At 47.7% G+C, this 16716-nt stretch overlaps 1 protein-coding gene across 2 annotated transcripts in view; it reads right to left on the bottom strand.

The window, feature by feature from the left end:
- Positions 1 to 16716, bottom strand: part of ANKHD1 (ankyrin repeat and KH domain containing 1) — a 1109311-nt gene that overhangs the window by 268697 nt on the left and 823898 nt on the right. For both annotated transcript variants that reach the window (XM_085617924.1, XM_085617925.1), the window contains exon 29: positions 4099 to 5681. In XM_085617924.1, coding sequence (XP_085474050.1) covers positions 4099 to 5681 — 1583 coding nt within the window. The remainder of the gene's footprint in view (positions 1 to 4098; positions 5682 to 16716) is intronic.

Below are 16716 nucleotides of genomic sequence, written 5' to 3'. Positions count from 1 at the left end.
AGCAATTTTTTCCCTCGTCGACGATGATGTAATGGGCGTCGACAAAGACAGACTCCGTCGAGTCCGTCGTCACCACTGCTGCAGATGCTGCCATCAACGTCGTCGTGGTAGACGTGGTTGCCGTCATCGCCGTCGTCATCCTCGAAGTCATCGACACCATCGTCAACGACAGTTACCATCACTGCGGAACCCAAAACCGTCGTCGAGGCAGTTGGCACCAAAGGCGAAGGAGACGATGAAATCTCCGTCGACGAGCCCGTCGACGGTGGTAGAACTGAAGGAGACGAGGACTTCGACTGTACCTTTGAAGCCTTCGTTGACAGCGTTGTCGACGAGTGAGTTTTCTTCACCAACTTAACATCAAGAAACAGTGATGATGGCTTTTTGAGCTGCAGGAGGCGAGGATGGAGGAACTGAGCTGGACTTCCTCTCTGATGTCGTTCCTGCTGACAGTCCTTCCCTCTCCTTTACACCTCGGTGAGGAGATTTGCTAGGACTACACCTTTCAGACCTATGACAGGTCTTTTTCAAGGCTTTACTGGGTCTTTAGAAGGAGAAGACCTACCCTCTTCACAGACCTCCTAGAAGATGTAGCGGAGGAGGCTTCATCACTGTCACTGAAGACTGGTTCCTTCCTTGACTTAAGCTTCTGGAGCCAGGTCAAGAGACGCACCTCACGGTCCCGTAAAGTCTTTGTTGAGAAGGTGCGGCAAATATTACAGTCTGCTGCCTTGTGGTCTTGGTACAGACACTAAATACAATCCTTGTGCTTGTCCTACACGTAAAGTCTCTTCTTAGCACAGGTAGCACAGGCTTTAAAGAGAGTTTTTTTCTCTTTATCAGACATCTTTACACGAAGTCTAAGTAGGTTTTGCAGAAAACACAGGTGAAAAAACTGTAGCAATAAGTTTGACAGGAAAAAACTGAGCAGAGCTCAGTGGAGACTCCCTTGCACAAAGTGCGTTAGAAAATCTGAGGCTCTCTCAGGAAGGTTCTAAGGGGCGAGGCTAATCTGATTGGTTGTTCACTTTATTTGGTCTCTTTTACAAAAAGAGGTGGATAGGTTACAAAACTAGAATGGGTCTAGGCCTAGTTTCTGTTTTTGCAATGATTTCTATTGCTATTTTATATATACACCGGGGACTCTCATCTCGACGACGGGGAATGATACAAGCATGGGAATCAATGAAAGTTCCAATACTGGAGTTAGGTGTCTTTTAAAAATAAGATGTGGGGTTAACCATGTTTTATTTTCCCAGGCACAATGCTCCCTTTTAGATAAGGATAACGTTTATAAATGCGGTCTCAATATGAAAGGGGATTCAGTGCATGCTTTAGTAGATGATCTGTGGTTTTTAGCCCAACATAATATGCTATTGAGGCCAATTGTACAAAAATATGGCATTAGAGAAAGGGAGCAAGCAATTAATTTATTTTCTAATATGCAGTATTTGGATGTAGCTTGTGATATACGGTGATTTTTTACTATCAGTAAATCAAGTTTTATTATCTGTAAATAAAGGTTTAGTGAACAATTGAACATTTTAATGTATATGATGAATTTTATTAATTGTGAATTCGATTGTTTTTTTAATTGAAATGCTTTTTTAATGTATGATAACGGTTACAAGGTGGTAAACTATTGCACAAATGTTTAAAACACCATGGTCTAAATAAACCTATTTTGACAGTGACAAATTGCCCTCAACTCTATCAAATTGATGTGGCTTCGGGCTTCCGTCGGACACCATAGGCCCCTGATCTCCACCTCTTCCACATGGCCTCCCCAAACCAGAAATAATGCATCCATCACCACTGTCAAATCTAGGTGAGGAGAGGAGAGGAGTCTGCCACAGACTCAATCGCAGTCCAGCTCCCACCACTGAAGGTCTTTCACAGTCTCCTCTTAAGACTGGATACAATCCAATAGATTGCCAAGGTGCTTTGCCCACTGGGACAGGACGCACTGCAGATCCCGCATACGGCAACTGGCATGTTTCACCAGCACAAAGCAGGAGACTAACAATTCCAAGCCTTAGAATCATCTGCACTGATATCCAGGACAAAGGGTGAAATATTGGGATCAAATACCAAATGCCATAATTTTCTGCTCTGAGGGAAAATCGTGAAACTGTATCGTATCCGGATTGGCTCAAATGAAATGGAGCGTCGGCGAATGAGTCAGGCATGACTTCGGCATCTTGATTGTGAACCTCGATGATCTAAGGAGGGTCGCTGTCTACTTAAGGTCGTTGACAACTGCCTGGGGTGAGCCTGCCTTCAACATTAAGTTGTTGAGGTAGGTGTACTCTCAACCTTCAAAAGAGTGCTGCAAATAACCGCCATCACTCTTGTGAGCACCCGAGGGTACTGGTGGGACTAAAAGGGAGCACTGCAAGCTGAAAATTCTCCTGGACCACTATGAAACGCAGGGGCCACCAGTGGATCCGCAGGATGGAGATATGGAAATAAGGGTCCTACAGGTCCAACGTAAAAATCCATTCAATGGCATTAGAGGTTCTGTATGCGCTGGACCAGGGTGGAGGACCTCCGTCAGAACATCAGTTTTCACCTCCACAGTAGGTAGCTATAGGTTTAGCATTTCTATCACACCAGTATAACAATAGCAAAGAATTGCTTCCCTGAGCGGCAGGATCAGGACAAGAAATAAGGCCAGTTTCTGGAGAAGTATCCTGGCCACTGGCATTGGGTAGCTCCTCATATCAGTTGTCATCATTTTGGGAGACTAAATCATCCCCCTTGCAATTGTCACTGTCTGAGTCAGTGCCAAAAAGATTGTGTAAAGTTTGACCAGTACTTCGTGGTATGGGCACGGCATCCAAATCAAAAGAATTGCTGGCGGTACTCTGTTGGGAGAAGGGTGTGGCCTCAGTCAAGGTGGATTCTGCTCAGAGTTGGAAAGCACAATGGGCTGCAAATCCTTCTCTGGCATCAATGTGAAGGGAACTGGCACAGTGGGTGGTGCCAGAGCTAGTGCGGAACCAGTGGTGGGTTAGAGGAGCATAGACAATGCAGTAAGTGGAACAGCTGGCAGAAGTAAAGCTGAAGGCCCCTGAAGATCCATGGAGCCTGAAGGTGCATTAGAGGGAGCCAGTTAAGTGCTTAAAATTAGTAGAATAACCTCACTACCAGCCTCCACTGGCTGTGATGCACTTGCAGTCCCGGAAATTCAGGGTGCATCAGGATTAGACTCGGAATTGGCTCAGATGGAGATCGGGAGCAGCACCAGGTGGCACACCGATGACCTCCACTCTCTCTGGAGTTTGAGAGTAGCAGAAAGGGGCTACATTCTTATGTTTCTTCTTAAACTTACCCAAAGTCTTTGACCACAGTGACGATCTGTCATGGAAAAGACTTCGGGAGTAGGAACAAGACCTTCCTTTCGAACGGTCATGGCGTGAAGTCGTCTGATGTTTGGCAACATACTTCCCCTTGTGGTCCCATACGGCCTTTGGATTCATCTGGAGAGTCTTCACAGGCCCTGGAATAGTGCTCCGACCCTAAGATCCTTAGATATACATCATAAGGGTCTATCAGACATTTGTTTACGACAGTCCCTACATGGCTTGAAGCCTGTTTTGTTAAGGGGTGGTGTTTTTCCTTGCACACTAGTAAAATATTTTTTTAAAGTGTCTTGAAAAGACCACGAAGTAGCTCAGGATCAATGTCTGAAAGCACGGAGAGAAAGGAACGGACACCAGCGCTCATGGGTGGCACTTATAGGCAGCTCCACTCATCACTTCAGAGAGACAATGTTGGCGCGGAGCCGCATGACACCACCTACTAATGCTAAGTGCTGCTTTAAAGATCGGGATCCAGTCTGAGGCCTGGAGAATATCAAACTCTCAAAAGGCAATGGAAGGAATGCTGGCAATAAGCCTAATCACTGGCAATCACTTGAGGAAGTATTCCCATCCATCTGGGGAATAATCACAAGATGAGGAATCTGCGGTTAGAAGTATACATCAGAAAACAGCAAACATAACACATTAGCAAACAAAATACACATAATGTGACATGCCAACTAACTAGCCTTTTTCAAAACGTCATACTGTATCAATAGTTTTCACAACTTACCTATGGGATTTGAGGAAAGTCTTTGGGATTGTTGCCTGAATCCAGGGGCCTTTGAACCATCAGAATAATGGGTATTTTCCAAATGCCCGAGCATCGAATTGTTTAGATAAGGAGATTGTGCATTGAAAGTCTGCTCTGCTCCAGTTCGTGAGGAAAGTGGGCAGCCTCCCCAATTCTGGCTGACTGGCACCTGATTTTCAAAAAGACTGCTAAAGTTATTGAATAGAGCAGCTGGTCCGAAAGTAGAAGGTAAATGCTTATTTTGAGGGTTCATATGAAGTTGAGAACCATTCATAATGTTCACAAGTGAAGAAAGTGGTACTGCAGTAGGTGGAATTTGTTTCATTGAGTCTTGTGGTGCTAAACAACTGGAATTTGTTACAAAAACAGACTGATGATCTTGAAGCAGTGTCGTGTTACTTAACATTGGACAAAAAGAGCCTCTAGGCTGTCCTCTGTGAGATGCTAGCTGTGCTGGAGTAGGCAGTGGAGGTAAATTACAATGGTCTCGATTTTCTGTGCCTGAAGGTAAAACATTTGGTGTAGAAGACGTTACATCTGCAGCTATTGATTCTGAATTGGCAGAAGGTATTGACAATGGCAAATTTTCTTCCTGCATATTGGTAGGAGGGGGGGTGCTGGATGCTGATCGAGACTCTTTAACTCTTGCATGACTACCAGTGGAGGAGTTAAAACTAAGAGGTGTAGATGATTGCATACAAACATGTCCAGTATGTTGATCAGGGATTAATATCTCTTTGGTTGCAGAAAATGATGGATTTTTATTTTGAGAAGAATGCAGATTAGTAACAGTGCTCGGGGAAAAGTGTGTTTGCCCGCTATTTCGTGATACAGACGTACTTGAAGGTAAAGAGGTACTGATGCTGGTCGTAACTGGGGCAATTGTGCTTATTTTAGGAGTAGAGGCGAAAAGCTGCTTTCTAGCCGATGGAGAAGGGGTATGAGTCAATGGCAAAGGTTGACTGGATACAGGGACAGAAGACATAGTGATTGAGCAATTAGCAGACGAAGGTGATGAAGAACACTCAGGCTGAATAAGGTTAGCACTCTGGACTGCTGGACGAACTGTACCGTTATGCTTTGGAGAACTGTTTGAGCTTCCAGGACTAACTGGTCTCACAGGAAATGGTCCCCAAGTGCTGGAAGTTGGTGTAAAGTTTCCTCCAAACTGTGCCATGGGTAAACGAGGGTGTCTGATCTGTTGCATAGTTTGTGCAGCCAATAGGGCAAAATGAGGGTGAGAATAAGCTAAAGGAAGGGAGACTGGGAAAGGAGATCGCACACCTGCTGTTGCATTTTTGGTAAGTCTGCTGGAAGATTGAAAATTTGACAATGCTGCTGACTGTGAAGTTGTAATTGTAGCTGTTCCCAAAGCATATGATATTTTGCTAAATGGCGATGAAACACTGGCTCCAGAGGATGTATTTGATGTCCCACATTTTGAGCTGGCAGTTGGAGTTCGGATGTGATTTTTGGGAATTAAGTCTTCTAGTTCCTTTGCAGGATCTTGAATAAGTGCATTGATGAGCTGAACTGCATATCTTGTTGATTCCGTACCACCTCTGGAAGGAGAAAGGAGAATTGTTTCACAAAATAACCAACTGCATTAATAACTGTGTGAAATTTGGAGAGCATGATAACCAGATTACTGAAATCATCACATTCTGTATACCACATAGAGGGAATAAAAAAAATAAAAAAATAAAAACACATTTGAAAAACAAAGCATTTTTCATGAGGTTTGAGAGAAGCCAAATGTTAACACACTGGTTTGCCCTGACCTTTAGATGTGGCAGTATCTTAAGCTTAAATTCTGTCAAACAAGTTATAGATCACTAATTTAAGAGGCTGGGGTGGAGAAGAACGAGCAATAGAGAGACAATCTTTGCAATGGGAGAATTACATGAATATAAGCTAAGTTCTACAAGTAACTATATCTATGACACTCATGTAAGGTGTATTGTAGGCATCAAGACTTAAAGAGAAAATATTACACTGAGGTTACTTACCATATTTAAATTATTCTGGTAAAACTGACCTAACGAAATGAAGCCGAGATGAAGGTCAGAGACCTGCACAAACTGAATGTGCTCTTCTCCTACCTGAAACTGCAGAAAATGCATGAGGGACTGCAGGTGAGGGACGTGGAAATAGGTGTCCTGCAAGAACAGCACCACCATCCAATCTCCTGGATTAAGAGAAACAGAACTTGGAGCAGAGTGAGCATTTTGACCTTTTCCTTTTGAAGGAAGGCATTCAGGGGGCAAAGATTTAGGATGGGGCGGAGGCCACCGTATGTTTTTTGGGCACCAGATAGTAACAGGAATAACAGCCAGTCCCTATCTCCAACATCGGCACCCTCTCTACGACTCCATTTGCCATGAAAGCCTGATCTTCACCCATGTTGTGGGGTGGGTGGGTGGCCTTTCCAAGGGATGCTTCAGTTGATATTACCTGCCAAAGCCTCAAAAGGGATGAAATTGTTGGGGAACTGATGTACCAGCAGAACAAGGCCAAGAGGGTGTGCTGAAGCTCTACTGTCTTTAAAATGCTCTATGGCCGAGTCTGCCCTGCCTCCATACAGACGGGTCCCATCAAAGGGTATATCAAATCAGCAACTGTTGGGCGTCACTCAAGAATCCAGTAGAACAAATCCAAGGGTGGCACCTAAGAACCATGCTGGTGCTGACTGCCCTACTCAGACAATTACTTACCTTCGGTAACGATGTATCTGTAAGAAACATTAGTAGTGATGGATTCCTTACCTTAGAATTACCCACAGGCGTCAGGCTGGATCCGTAGAGTTTGTGAGCAGTACCCCTGCGCGTCAGTCGTCTGCGTCGTGCGGCTCCGCGTCCGTCGTCAGCGTCGTGATCGCCGGGATGACGTCGGGGGCAGTATTTAGACGCCGCCCACGCGCGCTGACGTCAGTTCTGTACACAACTTTCCGCGCCAGTAACGCAGAGCCATGCAAGATACTGACCACTGGAGAATTATAACTAGGGCCCTGAAAGGGATGACCTTAACCTTAGAAATCAGTCCGCAGAACAGGGCGGATGGGTGTGGAGGTAAGGAATCTATCACTACTAATGTTTCTTACAGATACATCGTTACCAAAGGTAAGTAACTTGTTCATCTGAAAGAAACACATAGTGAAAGATTCCTTCCCTTAGAATAGGTACCCCAGTAATACCAACCCCGGTGGTGGGTCTGCGAACCAAGATCACACCAGAAAGTCCAGGAGAACAGAAAGGCCAAAAAAGCCGTCTCTCCGGACTTGACTGTCCCGGCAATAATGTTTTGTAAATGTGTGCAGTGAGGTCCACGTGGCTGCCTGACAGATGTCTTGCAGGTGGACACCCCGTCCCAATGCAGTAGTGGCTGCAGTTGCTCGAGTGGAATGAACGCAGCCCCACCGGAGGCTCCTTTTTAGCCAACGAGTAACAGGCTTTGATACACAAAGATGACCCAGGGGGAGATAGTCCTCTTGTGTACCACCCGACCTTTCTTGGTGCCAACGTAGCCAACAAAGAGCTGGTCATCCACCCGGAACTGTTGTGTGCGGTTGAAATAAAATGAGCGCACGTTTTGGGTCTAGACGGTGGAGTCTCTCTTCATCCCTGGACGGATGAAGAGGCGGAAGAAGGTGGGCAAGTTAATAGACTGCCCAATGTGAAAGGCCGTAACAACGTTTGGCAAAACGGAAGGACGGGGCCTGAGCACAACCTTGTCCGGATGGACTGATAGGAAAGGAGGCTTACAAGAAAGAGCCTGGAGCTCACTCACACGCCTAGGGGAAGTGATGGCCATCAGGAATGCAGTCTTCAAGGTCAAGAGACGAAGAGGACAGTTGTGAAGGGGCTCAAAGGGAGTGCACATCAAGTATGTAAGAACCAGGTTCAAGTCCCACTGAGGCATCACAAAAGGAATAGGAGGAAAAAGGTGTGTAATGCCTTTGAGAAATCTATTTACAACAGGGGACTTGAAAAAAGAGGACTGATCAGGGAGCCTGAGAAAGGGCGAAATAGCAGAAAGATAGCCCTTGATAGTGCCCAAAGCAGACCTTTGCTGGGCCAAAGAAAGAAGGAACAGTAGTACTTTAGAACGAGGGGCAGAAAGGAGATCCACAGCCTTTGCTGTGCACCATGCCACAAATTTGTTCCACCTGCAGGCGTATACCACTTTAGTGGAGGGACGCCTGGCTGCCAGAATGACATCACAAACTGCAGGAGGCAAGTCGAAAGGAATCAACTGCCGCCGCTCAATCTCCACGAAAAGAGGTGGAGACTGGACAGGTTCAGGTGGAGGACTGTCCCCTGCTGCTGTGACAGCAGATCCTCCCGCAGAGGCAGTCTGATTGGAGGATCAATGCTCATACTGAGTAGCTCGGGATACCATACTCTTCGAGACCAGTCTGGGGCCACAAAAATGACTTGCGCCTAATCTTCTTCAGCACTCTGGGCAGAAGTGGTATAGGCGGAAAGGCGTACAACAGACCGCAACTCCACTCGTGACGAAAAGCGTCGCCGAGCGAGTGCCGCCTTGGAAACTTCAACGCGCAGAACTGATGACATTGCGATTTCTCTTTGGTGGCGAATAGATCTAACCAAAGCTCTCCGCACTGCTGAAAGAGACCTTGCACCAACTCCAAGTGAAGACGCCATTCGTGATCCATCATGCACCTGTGGCTGAGTTCGTCCACCCTGGCATTTAGAGAACCTGCCAGGTGTTGAACCACCAGGAAAACACCCTGATGTTCCAGCCATGTACAGAGACGCAGAGCCTCCTGACAGAGGGTTCACGACCCCACCCCACCTTGCTTGTTGCAGTACCACATGGTGGTGGTGTTGTCTGTGAACAGCTGCACTACTCTCCCCTTGACAGAGGGAAGGAATGCCTTCAGTGCAAGCCGGATTGCCTGAAGCTCCAGAATGTTGATATGGAGCTTGGACTCCGCAGGAGACCAGAGGCCTCTGATCTCCGCCTCTCCCATGTGGCCACCCTATCCCAAGAGGGACGCATCCGTCACCACTGTAAACTCCGGTTGGGGAAGGGAGAGGGATCTGCCGTCGACAATGCCGGTTTGTGAGCCACCACTGCAACTGTCGTGCAGTGCCCTCCGAGATCTGGAAGCGAAGGGACAGGTTCCCCTGATGCTGTGCCCACTGGAACTTCAGGTCCCACTGCAGAGCCCGCATATGCCATCTGGCATAATCGATCAGCAGGATACAGGAGGCCATGAGGCCCAGCAGCCTCAGAGTCACTCTGACCGAAACCCAGGATAAGGGCTGAAAGATCGGAATCAGAGGTCGAATATCCCAGACTCACTGTTCGGGAGGATAGACTGGAAACTGCGCCGTGTCCAGAACCGCTCTGATAAAGAGGAGCTTGAGAGGGAATCAGGTGCGACTTGGGCACATTGATGGAGAACCCCAGCAAATGCAGGAGGTCGGCCGTAGTCTGGAGGTGGGAGACGACTGTCTGGGGCAAGCCCGCCTTCAACAACCAGTCGTCGAGATAAGGGAAGACTGTAACCCCTGATCTGCACAGATGAGCTGCGACCACCGCCATCACTTTCGGAAACACCCGAGGGACGCTGGTAAGGCCAAAACGGAGCACGGTGAACTGAAAATGCTCGTGGCCTACCGTGAACTGCAGGTAACGCCGGTGGCCCCGCAGGACTGGAAATAAGCATCCTGCAAGTCCAGCACTACCATCCAGTCTTGTGGATCAAGAGCAGACAAGACCTGAGCCAGAGTGAGCATCTTTAACTTCTCTTTGCGGAGGAAGCGATTGACTTTCCGGAGGTCTAAGATAGGACGCAGGCCCTTGTCCTTCTTTGGAACCAAGAAGTAGTGGGAGTAACAACCATGACCTACTTCAGGCGTCGGAACGCGCTTGATGGCCCCCTTGGTTCAGAGGGCCGCAACTTCCTGCTGAAGAAGCACCAAGTGATCTCCAGACATGCAGTGGTACCGAGGTGGCATGGCTGGAGGGGCCGGCTCGAAGGGGAGGGAGTAGCCCCTTCGGACCATCTCTAAAACCCATCTGTCCGTAGTGATGGTGCGCCAGTGGGGGAGGTGATGGCGAAGCCTGCTGCCCACTGGCGTATGATGGGCCTGAAAGTTCAGACTAAGATGGTTTGGAGGCAGTGGTGGCCGGGGTAAGAGGTGGACTGACCCGCCCGCTAGCCCTTTGGTCCGCCACAGCGGAACCCGCAATTGGATTGTTGCTGCGCAGGCCTGTGGCTCTGTTGCGTAAGCTGCAGGCGCCCCTTCAGGTGCCACGAAAGGAGCGAAAAGCAGAAGGTGGAGGAGGGCGGACTGCAGAGAGTCCCAAGGATTTGGCCATAGCCCGTGAGTCCTTAAACCGCTTCAACGCGCTGTCTGCTTTGTCGCCGAAGAGGCGACGGCCACCAAATGGCATGTCCATAAGTGTGTTTTGGACATCTCCCGAAAATCCAGTTGTCCTCAACCAGGCATGATGTCGGACCGCCACCATCGTTGCAATCGATCTGCACAGTGAGTCGGCGGTGGCTAGGCCTCAACGAATCATGAACTTCGCTACGTCTCTCCCCTCTGCAACAGCCCGGGAGAGAGCTTTCCGGGCCTCCTCCGGCAGCACTTGCACCACCGTATCCCGCAGAGAGTGGGAATAATGGCCCACGAGGCATGCGGGGTTCACGGACCGCACCACAGAACTGGCGGAAGCGAAAATCTTTCCGAACTGATCCAGTTTCTTGAATTCCCTATCCGGTGGTCCGGAAGGGAAGGCGGTCGGGGAAGCAGAGACTTGGACAACCAAGCTCTCGGGGTGGGGTGTTGGGAGAGGAAAATGGGATCACCCGGAGCCGGGCAATGGCGTCGGGCCACGTTCTTGTCCACAGGAGCCCCTGTGGTGGGCCTGGACCGGGTGCCCAAAAAATCGTCAGAAAGTGCTTCATTGAAAGGGAGCAGCGGTACTGCAGAAGTAGCTGCTGGCTGAAGCACTTCCGTCAGGAGTTTAGTCCTGACGGCCACAGTAGGGAGCACGAGGTGTAACTAACACCCTCCTCCGTAGCCACGGTAGGAGGAGTGAGCATGCCAAGGTCATTTGTAGGTGTCAGACCACTGGCTTCCCCCAACTCCTCTGCCCAGTCCTGTTTATACTCGCAATCAGCTGCGAGAGGGTCCTCAGACCTTCCCAGTCCGCCCCTTCCTCCTAAGGCTGTTCAACGTGCCTAAAATAAGGAGCAGGGACATAGGGATAGAAATCCCCGAGCATCGTCGAGAACGGCATCGATCGACGCCGGCCCGACGCCACATCCACTTCGGGGCTAAAACCGGGGTAGACGTCGTCCCGAGGAGCGGGCGACATCAGAAGTGGTGCCGGTGGGGTCGACGTTGGTGGAGGTGTTATAAGGTCACCGGCATCGACAGGGATCCAGGCCTGGATCCAGCGGGGGTCCTGCGGCGCTGAGGCCGGAGCCAACAGCGATGCAGGGACCGGAGCCACCGGCGATGAAAGGCGAGGACCCCCAGTCGGGCCCGCAGGGCCCAAAGACGCACCAGCAGGACCAGATGGCCAAAGAGGCGACCCATAGCCGACAGGAATTCCTGTATTTGGGACAGAGTCGCCGACGAACCCGGGAAGAGTTGGTAGGCCGGCGACGAAACCGAAGGCTCTGCCGGAGCTGTGGGGAAGGCACCACCCGCACCCTCAATCGCGAGGCGAAGTCTGAGAACGATGACGTTTCTTCGACTTCTTGTGCGTCTCCTTACCTGACCCAGAGTGCGAAGACTCTGATCCCGAAGACCGATGGAGAGGACTCGGCGCACGGTCCCTCAACTTCCTTCGGGCCGGGACCTCGAACGGTGCAGAGCCGACTGCCGGGCCTCCAGCAGCTTTCAGAACCGCTCCCGCAAAGACTTCAGCGCCATGGCCCGGCAGTTGGGGCACAACTTGGGGTCATGGTCGCGCCCCAGGCAGAAAAAACGCACTCGGTGCGGGTCCGTCACGACATCATACGGTGACAGTCCATGCAGGACTTAAAACCGGGCATCCTAACTGCACCAGGAGTCGAAGACTCGATGAAAAATAGAGATAAAAAGGCCTCAGAAAGTCAGTAAAAAATTGACTGGGGGTTCCTACTCTTCCCGGACCTGTACTTGCTGGTGTGTAAAAAGAAAGAACTAACGTCAGTGCGCGTGAGCGGCGTCTAAGTAGCGCCCGCGTCGTCATCTCGGCGACCACAACGCCAACGACGGACGCGGAGCCGCACGACGCCACCTACGACACGCAGGGGTACTGCTGACGAAAACTTTCCAGAATCAGTCTGGACGCCTGGGGTAATTCTAAGGCAAGGAATGTATCACTGTGTTTCTTTCAGATACAAGAATCATTCCAGCACCAGTTTGTGCTTCTAATGTTTTGCCCACAATATACATCATAACTACAGCATCTGTTTTTTCCATTTTCAGAGTTCCGTTTCTTGGATTTGAAATTTCTTAATGTCCCTGTTCCTATCTAAGAAGCAACCTGGAGGGAATATTTATGTAACAAAAGTTGTACTTTTTTCTAGAACTGTGACAGATACTTTTTTCGTTTGCGAATCACCAATGTGAATTAAGAGGTGGTGGGGGAAGTACATTTCCCTTAAATGCCTTAAGCAGCTCTGAACTATAAACACTAGACAAGAAAGGACTGAAGATGGCTAATTTAAAGGAACCAATAGTGAAATATCTGATGCCAAGTTTCTCTATGGAAAACAGCTACAGCTCTCTGTAGCCAGAGCTAAACAGAAAGAGGTCAGCTCCCTTGAAGCAGGACCAAAGACATTCTCAAAATGATCATCACAAATGTGGCTAGATTGGCATTACACATGCACAAGCCTCTAGGAATGCAATACTTTATTACTACTAATAAATCGGTTACCTTTCCTACTACACTTGTAGGACCTCCGTGTAGGCTATGAATTTGAAAATCCTACAGCAGTTTGATCAACACCTACATGGTCATCATTCTCTCATTAATCTGTTGGGTTGTCAAAGGTCCTAGAGTGGTTTCCAGCCGCCTTTCTGAATTGGAAAATCAAGGAGTATAAGCCTTTGTTTGGCATCTGGGTACCGTCTCCAATCACCCATTCAACAATCTGTTTTTTCTGTTTAAGTTGCATGAGATGCTGTTTTTATTTATTTTTTAATGACTAGTGGCACATGTGGGTGTGTTTTGACAAGTTCAAATGCATGATTATGTCAAATTAATTCATACAACCGATGACCTGTGAAATTTTCCCACTTTGACAGACTAGCAATTTCCACCTACTGGGCATTGAAACGTGGTGACGTTCGCTGCAGAGACCTCAAAGATGCGAGAAGTTACAGGCCTAAATCTCGTCTTCCCTTTCCTGCCAAGATATCCCGAGTGGGATGGGTATGCTCAGACTTGAGTCCCATGCTCTCCATGCCACTGGAATCAAGCTATCCTGGCTGAAGAGGGGTGAAACCCCGAAACCGGTCCTAGGATGCTTGGTTCCAGTCCAGGGAGGACCTGGCTTGGCAGTTCGGGCTGGACTGTTCCCATGAGGCACAGGGTCAAGACTGATTTGCATATGGCTGGGTTCAAACTGGAATGGCATGGTGAGCAAAAAACGATGGATTTAGGCCCAGATCTCTGTACTGGGGTGAATGTATGACATTGTTCTGCATTCTGTCCATCAACTGTTGTTTTTGCAAGATATTACAGAGGGCTTTGAATAGGCAAATGTTATCTTTTTTTTAGGCGCTAACCAGCTTTGCAATTCTTCACAGTATGATTTCAGAGCAAACCACTGTACCGAATCCGATCTGGTAGCAGCCTCCGAAGAGCTGAGAATGGTGACTGACGAGGGCGGAAAGGCAGCACTGATTTTATTAGATCTATCTGATGCTTTTGATACGGTCCATCATTGGTTCTCCTAAATCGGTTCCAGTTGCTGGGCTTTAGGAATCCAGCCTGGCCCTGCTGAGCTTGTTCCTATGCAAAAGGCAACAGACCATGTAACTGGGAGATTCCATTTCAGACCTCTTCTCCCTCCCTTGTGGGGTGCCTCAGGGGTCCTCTGTAAGCCCCACGCTTTTCAATATCTATGTTACCCCTCTGGTCAATCTAATTCGTAGTTATGGCTTCGCAGTTTTCTCCTACGCTGATGACACACAAATTGTAGTTGCATGTCTCACATTGCAAACTGGATGCAAAGAAACTGCTTGAGGATAAACTCCGAGGAAACCGAGGTCTTGCTTTCTGGGAATCATGTCACCTTCTGAAACTCATCATGGTGGCCATTCTCCTGTTCAAAAAGCTAGAAATTTGGGAGTCACCTTTGATACCAAACTGTGCTTCTTCCTGCTCAGGACATTTAAGATCTTTCCATTCCTTCCACTGGAACTACAAAAAACAGTTACGGTGGCACTCGTCATCTCAAAAATAGACTATTGTAATGCTTTGTATTGGAGTACTCAAGCAATCGGTGAAAAAACTTCAGTCCCTACAAAATGCAGCTGCTAGAATGCTTTTGAAAATTCCTAAGTTTGCTCCCATGTCTCAATCATTGCGGGGTCTACACTGGCTCCCAGTTAGGAAGAGGATCGGTTTTAAAGCACTGTGTCTGGTCCATAAGGCTCTTCGTTGAACCAGACCAGTATACTTTCAGAAAGTGTTCTCCTGGTATGCTCCCAGCCGGAACCGAAGATCGAGCTCAACCAGATTGGTAACTGTCCCCAGAATAAACAAAGCTAGATGGGGTGGCAGGACTTTCTCCTTTTGTGCTAGCAGACTCTGGAATGCTTTGCCTATAACTCTATGCTCCCAATCCAATCTGCTGCAGTTTAGGAAGCAGCTAAAAACCTGGATTTTGACAGGGCTACGACCCCTTTGGGTAATCGTGCGCTATACAAAATAAAATTACATTACATTCTTTTGACTAGTTTGTGGGACCGGACATGGGTGGGATTGCGGATGGATAAGGAAGTTTACTGGGACATTAAATTGAGTGGTCTTGCTGTGGGCTCGGTGGACAGTTAATAGACTTGTTGATGCTCCGGCTAACATGTATAACCGCCTTAAAAAGGTTTGAGCCTTACGTCCCCAGTTCCCACAAGAGTATGATGGACAGGAAGATTGCAGGGACCCTATAATAACATCCATTTTCAGTGTTGACTTGATTTCCTGGAGCACTTCATCCACATTTCCTTAAATCTTCCTTTTCACTGAACGGCATATGGGACGTTCTAGTTGCCGATACCCAGTTTAGCAGGTTTTCTAAATTGGAGACACACAACGTTCCACGGAGCAGAGCAAAGTTATTTACGGGCAAGGGTGCAGCCTATACTATTTGTTTTTAAATCACAGGCGACCTCCCCTTCTGTGACAGCTCATGGAGTCTGAAAGTCTTTCAAAATAGTATACCTAATAGGTTACCAAAGATACCAAATGGGTATGTTTTTCTTGGCATGCTTTTTTTTTTAGCATTATCAGCAGATGAATTAACTTAGGCATACATTATATAGACATTATATGTGAGTGAAGTAGGGATCACTCAAGGTCCGGACGAGAAAGCCATGGGGATGGCTTTTGAAACATGTTGACCGAGTAGGAGGCAACTCATAACTGTACACCACTACGTTTCCCCATTTTTAATGTTTCCAGCTAGGGAAGCGAATAAAGTTTTTTTTCCCCACTAGCCAGGGAATTTTTATCATTGCACGACTATTCTTCCCGACCCTACCACTCTCACCTTTGCACTACACAGTCTTTTTCACTCTAAAAAGTGCTCCGCATCTTTGTAGGTTGTAGCACGCTACGCCCCGGAGAGGGACGGGAAGACCCCCATGATGTAGCATTACACTAAGGGATTCTTAGTGTGTGAGGGGTAATTTTAAAAACACAGTATTTTCCATGACAATTTCATGGTTCATAACACAATTTTCCCACCAACTTCACTAGAATTTTTCTACACTAAGAAGGATATATTATTAAAAGGTAGAATCTCTTTGTTTAATTAAAGTCTATATAGGAGGTCGATTCTATCTTTTCACCTCTTCACTCCCCCCCCTTTTTTGATTGTTTATTTAACATTTATATCAGGTATGAGTGCCTGCACTTCCAGACATGGAAGCTATTGTAACCACTGGAGAACAGCTTCCCTACTACCTGGCAGAAACCTGGGAGACAAACATGGTGCTTCAATCACCACAGCCAGTGTCAAGTAAAATTCAAGCTTCCATCCGCTTAACCTCAGACACCTTGACTACAGATACAGCAATATGTCACAGTACACCAGATGATGATAGCTTCTTAGCAGTGCTAGAGTGTTTGCTGCCTTAATGAAGGATGCTGCTGTTGAAGTTATCCTCTTGCCGAAGGTCACTCCATACATGTTACCTTTTGATCTAAGGGAGAAGTTAAAGTGGATGGTAGATTTCTGAATCTTCATTGTGAAGCAGGGAACTAAATTTGTTTTTGGATTATCAGAGAGGCAGAGTGGGGGTTTTATCTGACACCTTGAATTTCTTCTTAAGCTGAGGAGCCACATGTTAATTGGGGCAAACATTCTGATCAATGGTTGTTCCTCTCTGATAT

The sequence above is a fragment of the Triturus cristatus genome, chromosome 7 (assembly GCF_964204655.1).
Source record: "Triturus cristatus chromosome 7, aTriCri1.1, whole genome shotgun sequence".
Lineage (NCBI taxonomy): Eukaryota > Metazoa > Chordata > Amphibia > Caudata > Salamandridae > Triturus > Triturus cristatus.
This window is presented reverse-complemented; position numbering and strand designations above follow the sequence as displayed.